The 18074-nt window shown below is 46.8% G+C and overlaps 1 protein-coding gene across 1 annotated transcript; it reads right to left on the reverse strand.

Moving 5' to 3' along the window:
- Positions 1–6029: 6029 nt before the first annotated feature.
- LOC107210919 (cytochrome P450 3A9-like) lies at positions 6030–17487 on the reverse strand. Its single transcript, XM_015642321.2, has 13 exons — positions 17367–17487; positions 14592–14685; positions 13976–14028; positions 12773–12872; positions 12097–12210; positions 11733–11821; positions 10615–10763; positions 9641–9768; positions 8902–8986; positions 8410–8570; positions 7764–7990; positions 6801–6963; positions 6030–6645 (listed from the first exon to the last, which is right to left on the reverse strand). The coding sequence occupies exons 1-13, from the start codon at positions 17435–17437 to the stop codon at positions 6547–6549; spliced, it is 1533 nt and encodes a 510-aa protein (XP_015497807.1). The 5' UTR covers positions 17438–17487; the 3' UTR covers positions 6030–6546.
- Positions 17488–18074: the final 587 nt, after the last annotated feature.

Below are 18074 nucleotides of genomic sequence, written 5' to 3' on the forward strand. Positions count from 1 at the left end.
GTGATTATTTGCCACATTTATTATATAATGATCTGTGCAGCTGTGGTGTGCGCTCAGGGAGGGAGCCTGGAGGGAGCTTCTAACTCCTTACAAAGGAGCAGGTGCTGCAAAGGAAACCAATATCTGAAACTTTTAGCAAAACTCCAAAAATCTTCTCTGGAGCTGCTGCCAGCAAGCAGAGAAAAGGCAGAAAACCCAACACAAAGCCAACGTGGCTTCACAATAAACAAACCCAAGCGGTGCCAGGAGTTGCTGCGTGCTGGGGTTTGTGACGGTGCAATTTAATTTCTCATTGTTCTCGCTGTCCTTAGAGCAGGGTCAGCACAGCAGAGGGTCTGAGCACTTCCCTGGACACCCTGGCAGGTCCCTGCCTCTGGAAGCTCTCCGTTCTTGCTGCAGAAACTTCGTTGCTGCCACCTTGGGGCCTGCTGGGTCCCTGAGAAGATTTATACTCCGGTGTTTTCTGAAGTTTGGCTTTTGCTAGTTTAAAACAGCTTTTGAATGCGTTTTGCTCTTGGTGGTGCTTACAGAATCACAGATTGGTTAGGCTGGAAAAGATCTCTAAGATCAAGCCCACCACTGAACTGTGCTCCCAAGTGCCACATCTACACAGTGTTTAAACATTTCCAAGGATGGTGACTCCACCACTTCCCTGAGCAGCCTGATCCAATGCTTAACAACCCTTTTCATGGAGACATTTTCCCAAATATCCAACCTAAACCTCCTCTGGAGCAACTTGATGCTGTTTTCTCTTGACCTATCACTTGTTACCTGGGAGAAGGAACATCAATCACTAAACGTGGTCCCTCTCAGCCAACCTAAATTTTCAAGGTCAACTTTTTAAACTGGAAGGCCAGTGTTCCAAAAATTCATGGTACTCTTTTGTCCCATTTTAATTGTCTTTCTGATATGTGCTTGAATGTTTCTGTCCCTCCACAGGGAGCCTGAGAACTCCTAGGTTCTGCTATTGCTCCTGGAAACAGATTTCTGAAACTGCTCCTGCTCTTGTGTGGAGGTTCAGCACAGCAAGGAACTGGTGGTGGGAAGGTTTCTTAAATTCAGTTTGTGGGTTTTTGAAGAGCCCAAACTGACCAATTCTATGTAAGTCACAAAAAAAGTAAAAACAACCCTGAAGATGGCAGTAGTTTCGGTGTTTAGATGAGCATTTTGGTGGTACAGAGGGTAAATGTTCCATGCCATGGCCTGGACTCCAAGCTCATCACCTCAGACACTCCCAGCTGGATTTGGAGAGTCTGTCCAATGGTTAAGAAATCCTTCTGCTCTTTGGGTGTGTGGATATGCACACAAATATAAATACATATATCTACACATGGCTCTCTGCTTGCTGCAAATTCTGTTCCTCAGGGCAACACTTATTCTGTGAACTCCCTGAAGATAAGGCTGTCTTGCTGAGTGTTTCCAACACTCCTAACCCTCATGGGCTTTCAATTCCTGGCTGGCTTTTAATGTAATGTAAAGATTAGAAATGATATCTTCCATTAAAACTTTATTAGGTGGCTCTTCCACTTAGGAGAGTGGTTTCACTTCCTCCCGGCCGAATGAATTCCAGACACTGAAAGCTAGACAAGAAAATGCAGGAGGGGAAGGAGAAAGCCACTTGCAGATTGAAAAGGTGAGGAAAAATGAGTGTAGATTGTTCAGTGGCCCGTGTGAGACACCTGTAGCCCTGGGCCAGAGCTGTGCTGGGCACAGGAGTGCGACAGCGAGTGGGAAACGCTCCCCTTCTTGGCAAGGAGCAGCTCCACGTGCATTTTTCCCACTTGTGCATCCTACAGCTCTCCACTGGAGCTGCTGCAATCCCTGGGAGCAGCAGGCTCTGCTGAGTCCCCTGGATGTGGCTCAGGCTGCTGCTGGGGTGATTGATGTGTGGTTACCCCCGAGAACAGCCTGAGTGGCAGCAGCTGACCTTCCTCGGAGCATCTGTACCACTCCTCGCCTTCCCTCTGGCTTTTGCTGTGACCTTTGGATGCTGATTGATCCCAGATTAGTGCTTGTTAACAATAAATAGCCTAAAATTAGGATACAAGTAGACAAGTCCTGAAAAGGTTAGAGAAGCTCGTGGCGAGTTAGTGTAGGACTGTGCTGGCCGTGCTGGGGGTTGCCTTTGTGCTCTGTTTTCCAAAAGCCATTTCCATTTTTGCTACCTCCAGTTTCAAAGCAAAACCAGCTGGATGGCCCCAGGATGGGGGAGCTGAGGTGTGTCCCCTCAGCTGGGCTGCACAAACATCTGACACAGCCCAGGAGATGAAGTGTAGCTTATTTTCCTGGGCTCTCCCTGCTGTGTGGATGGAATCAGTATTTTGCCAAGTGAAGATGGGTAAATGCATCCAGCTGTGCTGGACTGGCTTCACTTCATAAGTGGCAGGCAAGGTTTTTCATTTTCCCTTGAGCAGTTATAGTGTCTTCCCCTCTCCATTTGCAAACTTGTGGCTGCACAGGTACCTCAGAGTGGGTTTATTTATAATATATATAAATGATATGGAAACTGCAGGCCTTGGAACAAGCTGCTTTTGTATCCAGGCATTGCACCCAGCCATGCAGGGAAGGCCATGGAGAACATCTCTGATCATCAGCTATGAAATGGTTAAATTAAAATTTAGTTCCAAATCATCGAAGGTATGTTGAGCGTATTCGCAACATTTTCATGAACAAAACAAAGCAAAGCAAACCTTGGAGGGGAAATTTATCTGTGTCATGGGTGATACAAAGCTGCATCAGTACCTATAAAGTGCCCCAGCAATACAAGAGAACTGGAGTAATGAACAGAAATGCTCAGTTAGAGCTTTTTCCATATTTTACGTTTATCATTAGTTACAGCTGAAATTAGCTTTAATTGATATTAAGAGTTGAAAAAATGAATCCTTTGGAGAATGAGTCTCTTTAACCTTTAATGATGCAGTAAATAAAATATCCTGTCAACATTTGTGCAATAGTAAGGGCTTTCAAAATTCCATATCTCTGTGGTGAGCAATTCGATACATCCAATTCTCTCCATTACAGCAGAGAAAAGTGATGTGGTTGCATAAATTCATCTACAGGTTCTCCATGTTTCCAATCTATCTGGTAATTCCCCACGCTGGCTTGTGATTTCTGCCAGGGAGATGGAGGGAGGCAGAAGGGACTGAGATCAATCCCAGTCCTGTGCTGCCTTTTCCACTTGTGTTCCTTGACTTGCAGGCTCCTGGTGCCACAGAAACTGTGCCTTGCTAGGGGTAAAAGGAGCAACGCTGCCTGCTCTTCCTTTCAGGTGAAATACGCCTGGAAATGTTTCATTTTTCACTTCAAAGGCACAGCAGAATTGCAAAGGACTCCAATACTTTAGGGACACTTAGTTTGCTAATAGTCAGACCATTCTTCTCTCTGTCAGGGCTCAGCCTGGTGTTGAAATACCTCATGAGTGATTTGGTGGAGCACAGGAAACTCTCCCTCACTGTGAGCAGGAAACCTGTTTTTCATAACTTCCATTTGGTGACTGCAATCAACTGGAAGCATTACATCATCTGGGTGAGCTAGGAGTGAGGGGGCTCTGCTGGAGTTAACTGGGAAACAAAAACAAACCTCCCCACTTCAAACCACCCTTTGTCTTTCACCAGGACTGACTGATGGAGTCACAGTTTTCATCCCATGGGGTACAAAACTCCTGTGGAAGGGTCTTTTCTGTGCTAAAGGGAATATATTTCTGTATATTTACAGAGGTTCCTGAGTGATGCTGGTGTTTCCCTGGGTGTGATTCTGTTCCACTGTAGTGATGTGAAAATAACTTCTCTGAGACAAGGCTGTAAACCTTTAAGAAAACTCTGTGATTTAAAATGATGATGAAACAACAATTTTCTTCATTCTTTTTTCCTTACTTGGGCTTTGGGAGGACTTGGGTGAGGAAGAGAAACAGAAGTGTGCTCACAATTAACTTCTACCTTACACTCTTTTCTTTCCTCTGATGAGACCCAGCTATTTTGTGACAATTCAATGTCCCAGGTCTGCCAAGGATGTGTAGAAATGGTGCCCAAGCACCTCCCCAGGGCAGTGATGGAATCTCCATCCCTGGAAGTGTTCAAAGGAAGTGTTTGTGGGGCTTGGGGACATGGTTTATATGACTCAGTGGTGGTGGGTTAACAGCTGGATTTGATGATCTTGGAGGCCTTTTCCAACCATAAAGATTCTGTGATTTTATGAATCAGCAAGGAGTCCAGATAAAATAAATGTTTTATCAGCAAAAACCATTCAAGAGGTGAGTTAAGCAGTGCTATGCCTGATTTAAAGTGGAAACAGCCAAACCAGTGAAACCTGAGGGATGCCCAGGACCAGCAGACTCCAGTCACTTCTCAGGGGTGACCAGTAAACAGTGGGAAGGGCTGGGGATGATGGAGGCAGCCCTTAAAAGCAGAGTAATTTTATGGAGTTAAGACACGGAGGATCTAATTTTCCTCTAGAAGACTCATTACCATGATTTTGTTACACATTATTTATGGGCTGTTATGATAGTCCTGGCAGGTCATAATTGGCTGAAGCCGGAAAATTAGTCACATTTTTCACATTTGGAAGAATAATCTGTAGAGTTGCACTTAATGACTTCATTCCTGGAGAGCCCCATGCAGGGAAGGGACTGCCTGGCCTGGGGTGTGGCTGGATTAACCCTTTGTGCTTCTGGGCACACTGCAAAGACACCTGGGTTTGTTCATCAGGTGCCAAAAGGACTTTTCATAACCTCAGAGCAGCTCTTTGGCATGTTAGTGGTTTGCTGCTTTGATGATAGCTTCCTCTTTCTGTCCCTCTCCTCCAGCCTGAGTTAGTTTTGCCTGGCACCAGATTTTCTACAGAAAAATGACTTTTTCAAACTGATTTGTCCATGCTTTGCATTCTCCCCATCAGAGCCACTGCAGAATCACAGGCAGTGAGGGAGGCCCAGCTCTCCCAGGGATGGTTTCTAACCCCTGGAAAGAGATGGGCAGCAGATTAAACTGAGGCAGCACTCCTCAGAGCCTTGCTGGGTACACAGCACAACCCAAACAGTCCATCACAGATGATGGATCAGAAGGGAGCACTATAATTGTTTTATCTGCCTTTTGGGACAGCACAAGCTGCTGACTCTTGAATTAGAGCCTGGTGAATGTTGCTGTATCTTCCAGAAAAATGGACAGCTTTGATTTGGGGATTTCCTTTGATGAGGAATCCACTCCCAAACCCCTGAACATTCACTGGTAAAGAATGGATCTGAATTGTTGAATAAACTTGTGCTATGTGGGATTGCAGCATTTGGATCATGTTGCAGTTTTGTCTGCGAGACTGAAGAGAAAAGCACGTTGCCACAGGAGAAAATTGCAGACCATGATCCAGCAAATAGTGCTGGAGGGTGAATGGTGCCAGGAGAAAGTTAAGGGATGACTTGATTTGATTTGCAGCTCTTGTAGAAACCTTTCCCATTTCACTAGTATCTGTTTTGGTTGGTAGGTGTCAAGAGCAGCACAATTTACTGGGGGGAACTGGGGTATTAAACTCAGACCTGGGAGAACCTCCCAGCTGCTTTTTGATACTCCCTTTTTAAATGGTCAGGGGTGGCACGAGCCATCGGGTCAGAGCATCCTGTTGGTGACAGGAACAGCTCAAAGCACCTAAAACCCCACCACAAGCACTGACTAAACCCCATCCATGGCTCTGGGAGGAAAGGCTCAGCTCCAGGCTCTGTGCAGACCATTCCTCCAGGAGCACTGGCTCTCCTGCAGGGCTGTCCTCTCCTCCTGGGAGCTGCTGCTCTCTCTCATCCATCCTCTGTCACTCCAGCATGGGAAAGGCTTGGCCAGTTCTGAACTGAAGGCAACCTCTTAATCAAAGTAAGAGGTGGGAGCTGGAGTGTTTGTAAAATACCGTACAAATGGGAGGGTTTGATGGCGTTAAATGAAGGATCAGATTCATTAAATTAAGTGGAAAGCAATGTACATGGATAATTTCAAGGGTTGAGGCTGAATACGGGTTTTAAATAGGAAGTGATCAGCCGCTATACACAACACAGAGCAGCTCTCAAACATTTTTAATGACAGTATTTGTACACACTTTAGTTTAATTAACACATGGCACAGGAGAGGGTTGGTAACTAGGATGTGTAGTCTCACACCAGTCGTCTCAATTAGAACACATGAAATTTCAAGCATGGATACACCCAGAAGAACAGCACCCGTCCCTGCCCAGTGAGGTCTGGCAGTCTGAATTTCCATCACACCTTGTTTTTCTTGGATGTGGCAGTAATTCCTTCTGTCCAGATGGAGAAGTCCCCTTAGAAGTGGATGATCAGCTTCTCATTTGGATTTATTTCTTGTTTTGCAATCAAAACTAAGGAGACTGTGTATTGTCACTGCCCAGTGATGCTCGTCACGTTTCTGACAGCTATGTTTATTAGTAAATATGTAGAAATTGCTTCCAGAATTAACTGGAGCTGCTTTTCTGTGTCTGTACGTGTAGGAGAGATTTCCTGTGGTGTTGGTCCCTTTGTTAGCACGGCAGTCCCTGGATGCTGGGGGCTGTGCCTGGGTTTCAGCTCCTGGCAGCCTCAGTGTTGGTCCGGGGCACCAACTTCAGAATAATCGGTTTTTCTGGTGTTAGGAGCCCCACTGAGCTCAGCTTTATTGGGATCTGCAACAGAGAGAGGGAAAACACGGGTGGAGATGGATCAGTGAAATATGCAGAGATAGATGAGAGGTTCAGGCACGTCTGGATCTGAGCTGCCTGGAAGTGCCAAGAGCCTGGTGTTGGCACCCAGCCCGTGCCAGCCTCCAGGTGCTCCTCACCTGGGTCTCTTTGCAGGTCTGGAAGGTGAAACGCTGCAGCAGGGAGGTGATGGCGACTTTCAGAGTCAGGAGAGCAAACCTCATCCCAAGGCAGTTCCTGGGACCAGCCCCAAAGGGCAGGTACGTGTAGGGGTCCATGGTCCCCTTGTTCTCCTTGCTGAACCTGGATGATGGATGGGGAAGAGAAATGAAGGCAGCACAAAACTGACACATCTTATTTATCCAAGGATCTCTCACCCTGCAGAGCCTGCTTTGGGTTTTTCCTAAGAAAAACCCCAGAAATTGAGTGCTGTGACTGAGCCCTTGCCCAGGACAGTGTGGGGTCCCACTTGAGGGTTTTATTTTAATTCTGTCCATCCAGATTAGTAAAAGTTGGAAGCAAGGTGAAAATGCAGGCCACATCCTGTCCCACAGTGACAGATATTTGCTGTCTGTGGTATTTAGAGAGAGAAGAACCAGGAGCTGTTTTGGTTAGGAGCAGCCTATGGCTTCAGTTTCTCTGGGAATGAGAAGCAAATAAATATCAGTTACAAAAATAACCAGCTAGGGAAGGTTATCCTTGAAAACAAGGAGGGAAGGAGATTCTGGAAGGGTCAAGTCTGGCGTATTTAGTAGAAGCTTGTATGAAGGGAACAGGTTCAACAAGGAGGATTATACAGAAGATGGCCAGCAATTACAAAACCTCCACATTTGGCCCCTCTCAGGAAGCTTAAAAGCTGGGCACAAGATCCTGTGAGGTATCAGTGGTGTTCTCCCAATGAGATTATGTTGTTTGAAACCCTGCTTTAAGCACAAAGCTCATTTTCTTCTCAAAATGACATTCCCACGAGCCTGCAATTTCTCATCCACATTGTTTGTAAAAAGATAGGAAGAACACCATTAGGAAGCTAATCAGAGATTAATGCTTAATTACTGAGGAAAAAGCAGTGTGATATTTCTTCCCTTTCATTAAGCTTTTTGTACCTTTCTGGCCTGAACTCGTCTGGGTTGGGCCAGAACTCGGGGTCACGGTGCAGGACGTAGGGCGGGATTGTGACCACGACTCCTTTGGGAATGGTCACTCCATTGATCTCCACGTCTTTCTTGCAGGTTCTCTCAATCCTGCCCCCGAGGGGATACATCCTCAGCGTCTCGTTCACTGTCATGTCAAGGTATTCCAACTTCATGATTGCGTCGTACGTGAGAGGAGCCTGCAGGACAGCGGGAGGAAAGTCACCAGGTATGTTGGGTTGTCCTAAAATGACTGTGGGAACCAGAGTGACTGGTTCCCCACTGCCCCAGATTGGACCCAGACTCGCTGAAGGACAAAATGCAAGGTAGAAATTGAGAGATTGGTTTTGTTTTTTCATCCCTGATTTATGGAAATGCCTGGAAATCCACATGCTCTTGTGCATGGGTGCAGAGTGTGGCAAACGGGTTTGAGCAGCTGGGGTGGCTGGAAGATTCCAAAAGGAAAATCGCTGCAGGGCTGAGTTGTGTCAGTGTGTGTTCCCCAGAACTCTTGGGCAATCCATGGTGTTTAGGAGCTGAAGATTTCTCGTTGCCCTGAGTGAACCAGGAGGGCAGCAGGGTCAGGGAGTGCTCCCCATCTCTCAGGGTCCCCCCTTACCTTGTTGGGCAGGACGGTGTCGATCTCCTGCAGCACCTTTTCCTGCACATCAGGGTGCAGGGCCAGCTCGTAGGCCAGGAAACCCAGGCTGTTGCTGGTGGGCTCATAGCCAGCAAAAATAAAGATGAATGCCTGGGCCAGGACCTCTGTGTCAGTCAGGGCTGTGGGGAGAAGGGAAAAGCAGTGTTGGCTGATGGTCTCAGCAAGGACCAGGCAGCAGCAGGTGGTGTTGAGGCAGGTTTGTTGACACTGTTTTCTGATAATGTTTTTATAACTGCCCTACCTGCCTGGAAAAATCCATTTTATAGAGGAGGCAGGTGATTTCCTGAGTATAAACACTGACATGGTAGTCCTGCTCTCTGGACAGGGATCTTAGCCCTGGTGCTGGGACCAGGAGACAAAGTTCCATCTAAAGCTGGTGAGTGAAGGTGATGGTGACACAAACACCTCCCACAGCCCCCGTGCCCATGCTGAGGATTTGGGTGTTGTTACCTTTATTTGAGTGATTTGCTTCGTTGTTCCCCTGGCTGTCTGAGCGCTGGGACTCGATCATCAGCTGCAGGAAGTCCACCCTGCCCTGAGAGGGAAAGCAGGAGAGTCTCTTTGGTGACAGGTTCCTTGGAGGGCTCAGACAAGCAGATTTCACAGCCTAACTGCAATTTTTAGACTGAGAGCATCCCCAAAATGCACATCACTTCCTTACTGGAAAACATAAGGGTTGTTTTTATTTTTGAAACCTGTCTGTCCTATCCATTGAGCCACTGAGTGGGAGAGCAGTGTTTTGAATGAAAGGAATCCAAACTCTAAAAGGCGGAATTTTGTCAGGAAGCAGCTGCAGATTTTGCAAAGCGAGTGGGGAAGGCACAACCCTAAAGGTGATTTTGCTGCTCATGTGCTGCTTATTCTGCACTCTCCCATCCTCTGCCTAATCTTCTTCAGGGAGTCTCTCACTCTCTCATTACAAGTGCTGCAGACTGAGGCTTAGTCCAATTCTGCTGAGCCTTTATCTGGATTTAGCTTTGGATCACGGATGTACAAAGTCCCCCTGACTCTCTGCCAGGACGGGTCAGGTGGGGCTTTTCTGACAGTATTAAAATGAAGTGTTTACACTTGAGTAGGCTCAGGGTTTTGTTGAGTCATTGTACTTTGGTTTCACCTTTGATATCATCACCCTAATTATATCTCACTTCAGTGTACTTTCTGCCACAATTGCTCTCAAATTCCCACTCACCTTGTGAGCCTCCTTTTCACGTTCCTGCTTAATTTTGGCAAGGGATCTCATGAAAAAATCTACGGCATCTTTGGGGAAGAGATTTACATTCATCTTGGCCATGACAGGAATAAGGAATGGGAAAACAACTAAAAAAACAAATAGAAAATTGCACTCTGTAAATATCTTTATAACAGATAGCTGTAGGTGCTCCTGGGAAATTATTTCCTTTTTTAATTTCTTTACCTGAGAAAAGCACGGACTTTGCCTTTTTTCCTCTGTTTCATTCCCTTGGAATAGTTTTTGTGTCAAATGGGCACAACCAAGCTGGGTGTAATCATTCACTTAAGAGAAGACCAAGGCATATTCCACCTCCTATTTCTAAGGCTCTGTTTTCTAAGGACAGGTTACTTCTGGACACAGAAGTAACTCAGAAGAGAAATATTGAAAATTCTGAGCTCTTTGTTCAGGCTGAGCTGTTCACTGCCTTGCTGTGATCATGCAAACATTTTCAAGTCCCTTTCAAAGCATTTCCTTCCTCACAGAAACTGGGTCTTGATATTCTGTATAGATTGATGAAATCTACAGCACCAGAACCTCCTCTATGCACAGATCCAAACTTTCCCTGGGTTTCAGCAAAGTATCTAACCTTAATTTAAGGTCCACTGCTGCTAAGCTATTGCACTGGAGGAAATTGTATCTAATTACAGTCCCCACTCAGCACTCCTTCCCAGAAAATGGATTTCAGATAGCAGCGCTCTCCTCAAGCCTCACTTGCTTTTCAATCTTTGAATAATTTCCCAGCACCTAATTGGATATTTCTGGGTGGTTCATAAGTTTATTGCACTGTGGATGCCAAAGGTGGAGGAAGCTTTTACCCATCTCGTCCCCAGGGTTTCAGCATGAGGATCACAACGAGGAAATGATGGGATAAGGGCAGTAGGACTTCACTCCTAGCAAGGGAAGTTGTCCAAGCAAAACCTGGAGTCACTTACCTGACAAGATGAAGACTGGGTCAAAAAAGTCAAACTTGACCAGTTTCTTCATCTCTCTGACAAAGGGGTCCTTGGGGTTGTTCATGGAGTCAATGTTCACCCCAAAGGAAGTGCTGGTGACCACGTCCATGCTGTAGCTCCCAAAGATGCTGAGGGAAAGTGGGAAAAAATAGACTGTGATTAAATATTTGGACTGAGTGAATGTATCTCTTCTTCATGTCTATGTGACATTCAAATATAAAGTCTCATAAGACCTCCTGCCTTAGGTTTGAAAAGAAAATTGGCTTTGTGGTACTGAGCAGCACTTACAGAGAAGGGGATAGATTTTTAGAGAGCTTTTTTTTCCAGCCTGGACAGGTTTTGAAATCAGAGAGCTTTTCCAAGGATTTTACAACAACATGGAACAGGTCAGTGGAAGGACAGCAGGTGGAACTTAGCCTGGTAACCTCTGAAGGAGGAGTGGCAGCACACCTGGCCTCAAACAAGCCCTGGGAGTGGTCCAGTTCCACCCAGCACAGCCCCCTGGTCCAAGCTGTCCAAGCTCCCTTTGCAGGGTTTTGGTTCAAGGGAAGCTCTGCAGGTTTGTGGTTCCAGGTGTGCAGCTGCCCCTGCTGCATTTCTGCTTTGCAATTGGGGGTGCAATACACAGAGTTTTGTCCAGAGCCAAATGGAGGGCACAGATGAGGCAGAAACACCCAGGGCCACGCTACAGCCTCATTCCCCCAGCAGTGGGGCATGCGAGGGATGAGCATCCCTCAGTTCTGCGTGGGACAGAGAGGTCAGCAGCCTCCATGGCCTGGGGAAGGAGAAGGTGTTGCACAGAGATCCTGAGTGTATGCAGGAGAAACTGGGTTTTCCTGCCAGGCTTGGAGTTATCTTAGATCTGTGGATTCACAAAGCTGTGCTGGAGCTTTTTCCTTCCTATCTACCTCTGGGAAGTTTTCTAACATCCAAATTAAATTTCCCCCTTTTAAATTTCCAGTCAGGCTTTCAGCAAGTCCCATTCCTCCTTTCAGAGCCCTGGCTGACCCAGGGAAAGATCTGCATTGCTGGTAGCCAGTGAACCACAGCACTTTTAACAAGGTTTGCTCTGCCTGCTGCTCTTAGCAGTTACTTACTCCTTTACAGCTATTGAGCTGTCCTCTTTCACTTGCTTTTGAACATTCTTCACCAAAACTTCCCCATAGTGCTTCATTATAGGGAACATCTGTAACACAAACCAGGCATGGGCGCTTCAGTACAGTACATTTTACTCCTTTACACACGCTCATGAGGACTACAGGGAGTTTCACAAATATTTACAAATAAGATCTCTCTGCTCAGGTTTTATTTTAAGACTTTTCTGGTTTCAGTTAGGCATAAATTAAACAGGCCAGCTTAGCTGTCGGGCTCTGACTAAAGAAATCAGACCCCTGTGATAATCTCAGCCTGAAAACAGTGCTTGCTGACTCGGGTTTAGTCTGTACTGCCCCTCTGGTTTACCTCCTTTAGTTTCCCACTGGTGAAGGTTGGAGAGAGCACAGTACGGAGCCTTTTCCAATGTTCATCTTCAGCTAACGAGATGGCGTTGTTCAGCAACCCGACCAGATCCGTGTGCTGCCGAGGGAAGGAGGAGGTGTTAACCCCAGAAAAGGGAGCAGCCTCCCTGCAGGGTGGGAATGTGGAGTGTCAGCCCCTGCCCGGGCTCTTCCAGGGGCAGAGCTGCTGGCAGCAGGCTGTGGCCTGCCAAACAGCCTCTCTCAAGACACACATCCATGAATAATCCCCTTTCCCACACTAAAGCAGCTGTGAGGTGCCATTCCCAGCAACAGAACAAGTCTGATCAGCCCAACACCTGTGTGGTACCCACCACCTCCCATCCCTGCATCCCAGCATCCCAGCATCCCAGCTGCTGTGCACCCTTACAGATTCCTGCACACTCACACAGACCCAAATCCATCCAAAGATATATAAATACACAGAGAGGTGTGAGAACAGACTTTGTCTGCTCCCTCTGCAGCCCGTGTGTGCAGTCCAGGCTGTAAGGCAGGGGAACAGTGACATGCAGTGGTCGTGTTCAGCAATCCCTATAGTGTAGCCAGTCGTTCCCAAAGGATGTCCTGTCTCCTCCTGCACTTTTCCTGGACTCTGTGGTGGGTGACAGCACTTCTGCCCTTACCCTGCGGTTGGTGAAGGTGGTGTAACAGTCCTTAACCAGCACGGATTTGATGATCTGGGGGTCTGTGACAGCCAGTGTGGGTTGTCTGCCATCGTAAATCCTGGTGGGGGGAGAAGAGGAGGCAGGTAAATAACCCCAGATAATTGAAGTGTAAGGCTTGGCTGGTGCCCACGAGACAAAATGTGTTGAACAAATGTTCTTCCATCACCAGCCTTGCTGTTCTGTTGTCTGAATACAGGCATGTAGAAATTAGAGATGGAAAAGGACTCCCAGACCTCTTCCCACCTGGTTTTGCAAAGGGTAAAGGGGGATAAACATCTTCCAAAGTCACTGGGAAATGAGCAGGGCTCAGTTGCTCAGAGGACCAGATAGTAAATGAAGCGTCTTCACTTCCTCCCCCGACTCTCTGTGTTTTTCCAGGCACTTAAACACATTACAGTATTAGGAGGAAACTTGTTCGACCCCTTTCAGGCTCTTGAGTTGGGTGTCTGGAGACTTGGGCTGACAGCACTGAGACATCCTTGGAGATGAAACTCAGTCCTTGTTTTTTGTCTTTTCAAGCTGGCAGCTCTGAATGCTTTCCTGGAACAGATGTAGATTAAGCTGATTTGTGCTCTCTACCCATTTGGGCTAAGATATATTTTCCAGACTCCATTTTTTAAAGCTGCTGTAGGGACCAGTGGATGCATCATACAGGATATGCAAGGTAGTAGCCTAAGTTATAAAAGCAGTGATAAAAGCTATGGGAGGAGGTGTCTAGAACAGAGCAGCCATACCTGCAGCAGCTCCTGCTGCAGCAGGCAGGGATCAGCAGCACTAGGAATTCCTTGGATCAGCTCCAAAGGGAGTCACATTCCTGTGCTGTTGGTAAACCAGAGGAACCCAACCTCCCAGTTCCAGATCCTGCTTAAGTCAATAGTTCTGCTGATGATTTTGTTAGGGGCAGGTGAGAGCCTTTTGTTCCAAGATTTAAACTGCTTTTCACAGTATTGGCTAAAATAGTTTCTGCATGATGTGGCAGTGACACAGCTCTGCATCACCAGGCTCCAACAAGAGCCACCAGCAGCACCTTGTCCCTGTTCTCATCCTGCTGGGACTGTCAGGGCTGCAGGTGGAGAAAAGGGAGCTTTCCTAATGAATATTTTCTCCCCTTTGTACAGATTCTAGTTTTTCTCTCAGAGGAGATCAGTGGTTCATACTCACCCCCAGATTTTCCCGTATTTCTTGAAACATTCACTGTCAAATTCCAGGAAACCCTGTGGCAAGCAATTTAAAAATTGTCATGGACTATGCTGGATTGAAAGAGACCCACAAGGACCATCCAAGTCCAACACCTGGCCGTGCACAGGGCAGCCCCAGAAATCCCACCACGTGTCTGAGAGTGTTGTCCAAATGCTCCTTGAGCTCTGGCAGTGTTGGTGCTGAATTATCTGAGAGAGGATGCAGTGGAGGGGATGATTCTGGAGATGGTGGGTGGGGAGGAATAGCTCTAAACTGATGTTCAGAGCTGCTTTAGGAGCGTTCCTTCCCTCTGAAGCCACGATGAAGCATAAATGTGCACTGTGCTTTGAGTGAGCTGTTTGCCAGGGCGCTGGCAAAGGGCAACAAAAGCTGGAAATCAGCCAGCCAGGAGTGCTCCTTTGGGGATGCCCCTTGGTCTGTGCTGCTGAGCCTTATCCCACACTGGCCTTTGCACAAGCCCTGCGTGACAGAGGAGCTGGCATTTGGAGATAAGTTATCATCACTGTGTATCTGTTCAGCTGCAGCTGTGCCAGCAAAGGCAGCGGCTGCTGGAGCCAGGAGGGCTTCAGGCACTCACTTTGCGATATTCCAGGCATGTCCCGAAGAAAGGCAGAGGTCTTGGCCCAGGGATGCCCAGTTTCTTGAACAAACCAAATGGCCAGGTCCCATATCTGTGGGACAGAAAAGACAGCAGTGTTACATCACTGTGGCCTTGGGGCTGTAATCTGTAATCTCCTAAACCTGGAGACTGCAGCAACATCCCTTGGGAGATGAGGGGGAGGAGGTTGATCCAAGAAGTGGGAAAAAAGCAGTCCAAGTGAAAATTTCCCTGTAAAAAACTACTTAAAAACCATGGTAAGGCTCACACAGAGCTTCAGAGGGAGCCTTTTGGTGTGAAAGCAATTGTTTCCACCAGAGTACCTGTGGAGACAGCATCTCCACAGTCTTTAGCAAAAGTCCTGTGAGGAGCTCATTGCCTACCAAAGGAGAGGCAGAAAACGGAGCTGGAAGGAGGAACACCAAGCTTGCATGTTTTTATTGAAGAGAAATCAAAGCAATGCCAGAAATTATGTCCCAAGCAGGGCTTTTGTCAAACTGCACTTCAATTTCATTTATTGTTCTCCCTCCCTTAGTCCAGAGTTAGCTCAGTGGAAGCCTTGTCTTGATGGTTTTCTCTTTAGATTTTATTGACAGCCTTGCAGATTTCTTTCCTCTGAAGCACCCTTCCTGGCAGCTCTAAAGTTATTGCCTCTACCTCGGGGCTTTCTCTTTCTCAACAAGGGCTGCAGCCCTTTGAAGCTCATCTTTGGCTGTGTTGAAAGAGCTCCTCAAAATATTTGGTTTTAGTTAGTAGCTGCAGCTTCCCAAGTGAGCAGTTCATTGCAGAAGGGATGTAAAATAGGAAAGGTTTGGCAGGGGGATGTTATCAGAGATCTTCTTCAGGCCACGAGGCAGCAGCTGCTCAGGCAGGATCCTGGGGATGCTTATTTGAAAAGCCAAAATCTAGGTTGAGACTTAGGAAGGGTCTCCCTTAAAATTAGCAATGGTTTTTGAGATTCTGGGGACACTAAATGTGATCAGTCCCTGCCAGCAAAGCTTCTGACAGAGCTAAAAAAGCAAATCCCACCTCATGGTTCAAAACTGGGTTTTCACCAAACAGGTGAAAAATGAGGAGCTGGGTGTGTTCAGGTGAAGAAAGATTTCACAGAAATCAGTTTGTCAATGTTTAATCTTTTTTGTCAAAGGTTAATTCAGTACTAGGAATCAAACATTTGTGGACTCTCATTTGTAATGTTTATAGGTAGCCAGGGCTGTGGGAGGACCAGGAAATGTCAGGCTGGGCTGGTTACAAAGCCCAGAAATGCTCTAGGAAAACAGGCTTAAACCTCTTGAAACATGGCCAGGAAAATGTAGTCTAACACTCCTACAACTAAAACATGTCAGGGTTTTCTGCTGACTGAAAAGGAGCATTCAGTGTAAAGCCAAAGAATAATCATTACTTCTTCCTACCATGGATGTGAACCAGAAATTCCTGATATTCCCTCAGGTGTGGACTGGAATAGTGTTGCCTCAGGTGGACAAAAAGCACCTAAATGACTTCTCTGTGTCAATGGGCAGTGAAATTTCTATTTTAGCTCTGATATCAGAGCACAAAGATCTGACTTTAGTCCCTTTTGCCACAACAGAATTTACAAGTGCCTGCAGAAGGTGCAAGTTTGGTAACCAGCAATTTTAGACAGCCAGAGTTACTGAAATATGAGACTTTGGGTCCAGATTGAGGGTGGCTTTTTTGGTTTTGTTGTTTTGGTGCGGTTTGGGTTTGTTTTGGTTTTTGGGGTGTTTTTTTGTAAGAGTCAGCCCTAAACAGGCTTTTGAGTGATCCAAATCACAGGAACAGATTTGAAAAACACAGCTAAAACTTTCTGAGCTTGCTGAGCTGCATGGCTGGAGAGTTTCCAGGGCAGACAAATCGGATGTGCTCATGTGCACCACATCAATTGTTGGGGTTTGTGGCTGGCAAGGCTCTGCCTTCTGCCTCAGGGAATTGTCAAATTCCCTGTCAAAACTGCCCAGTTTGTCAGGGCAGTGCTCCCCTGCTGGAAACTGTCACAGCAAAGGGGTTTTTACCAGCCCTGCTCTGCTGCAGTGCTGAATGGCACCAGCAAAGCCAAGGACAGCGTTTCCTCACTAGCAGGGTTCCCCTGAAGCACTGGGGGTGCATTTCTGCTGTGGGATTTTGTCTGGAGAGCCAGCAGCAGGTGGCTGACATTGCTCTGTGCTCCACTCCTTCCCCCAGCACGGGTGGCCGTGAGGAGGGACATGGGATGGAAACCAAACCCCTGCAAAGGACCTGTCCTGGTCCAGGTGCCCCTGAGGAGAATCTCAGCTGGGCACCACGGAGGAAGTCAGAAGGAGTAAAAACTGATCCCACAAATATTCTTTTCCTGGTGCCTCTCTGCTGCTCTCCACCTGTGCAGCAGGGTCATCTGCCTGCAGAGCAGCCTCAGCCAGGGAGGCACAGCTGGATGTCTGTGAAGAATAACCTGATGGATCAGGACCCTGACAGGAACCAGCACCCTGATGGTAACCAGTACCTGGCATCATTATTATTCAATTATTCCTTTGATCCTTAGCAGCAGTCTCATGACTGGATGGGAATACTCCAAACCTTGGGGCAGGATCACGCACCTATACAATCTTTAAACTTCCCTGCTACATCTCAGAGCCTGGTTAGCTGCTGGAAAACTGGAAATCACAGCTACTCTTCAACAGATTAATTGAGAGAAAGTGAGCAATGGCAAGAAGAGAGAAATGGCAGGAGCAGAGAATCAATAAAGAATATTTTACTCACACTAGCAGGAGGGCCACGAAAAGAAGTATAAGGGCCCATGTTTCTGTGGAGAACAAAGGCAGCAGCTTCATTTCAGCTCTTCTCTGGCTCTGAGTTCTGCCTTTGGGTGCTTGTCCCACGTCTGTGGGAAATGGGAGTGTTTCATACTGTGCAATCTTTTTTATCTAGTCATATGATTTAGGGGCCCTCCCTTCTTCACAAAAGGAGGAGGAGGAGTGGAAGGCAAAGGTAGAAAAGTCTTCTAATCTGAAAAACACCATTCATGTGATAGACAAGTGCCTCTCTGGACTGTCTAAAGTTTAAGTTATTTAATGCATGTGTTACCAAACATTTCAGCTGGTTTCCCTGTTGTAAGTAATAACTGCTTTGACTCATGCCCCTGGGCTCCTACACCAAACCAAATAAAAACAGGTTACAATGAAAAGGTAAATCCCAAAGCAGGCGTCAGGGTTGGTTTACAAAAGGGAAAGAGAAGGGAAAAGGTTATTCACATATTGTATGACAAGAGCTTTTCTGGCAGATGAATCAACTTTGACAGAATTTAAGATTTTGTTTGAAATATCTCTCTTTCAGAGAGATATTGTGAAGAGATGTTGTGAAGTGCGAGCACTGCCTGTGGTGAGTCAGGAGCAGCTCCCAGCTCAGGCAGGAATTTGTCCCCTCTGAAGGCTGTAGAAGTCCAGTCCACTTGTTTTGCTGGCCTGTGGC

This window comes from Parus major, chromosome 14, assembly GCF_001522545.3.
Source record: "Parus major isolate Abel chromosome 14, Parus_major1.1, whole genome shotgun sequence".
Lineage (NCBI taxonomy): Eukaryota > Metazoa > Chordata > Aves > Passeriformes > Paridae > Parus > Parus major.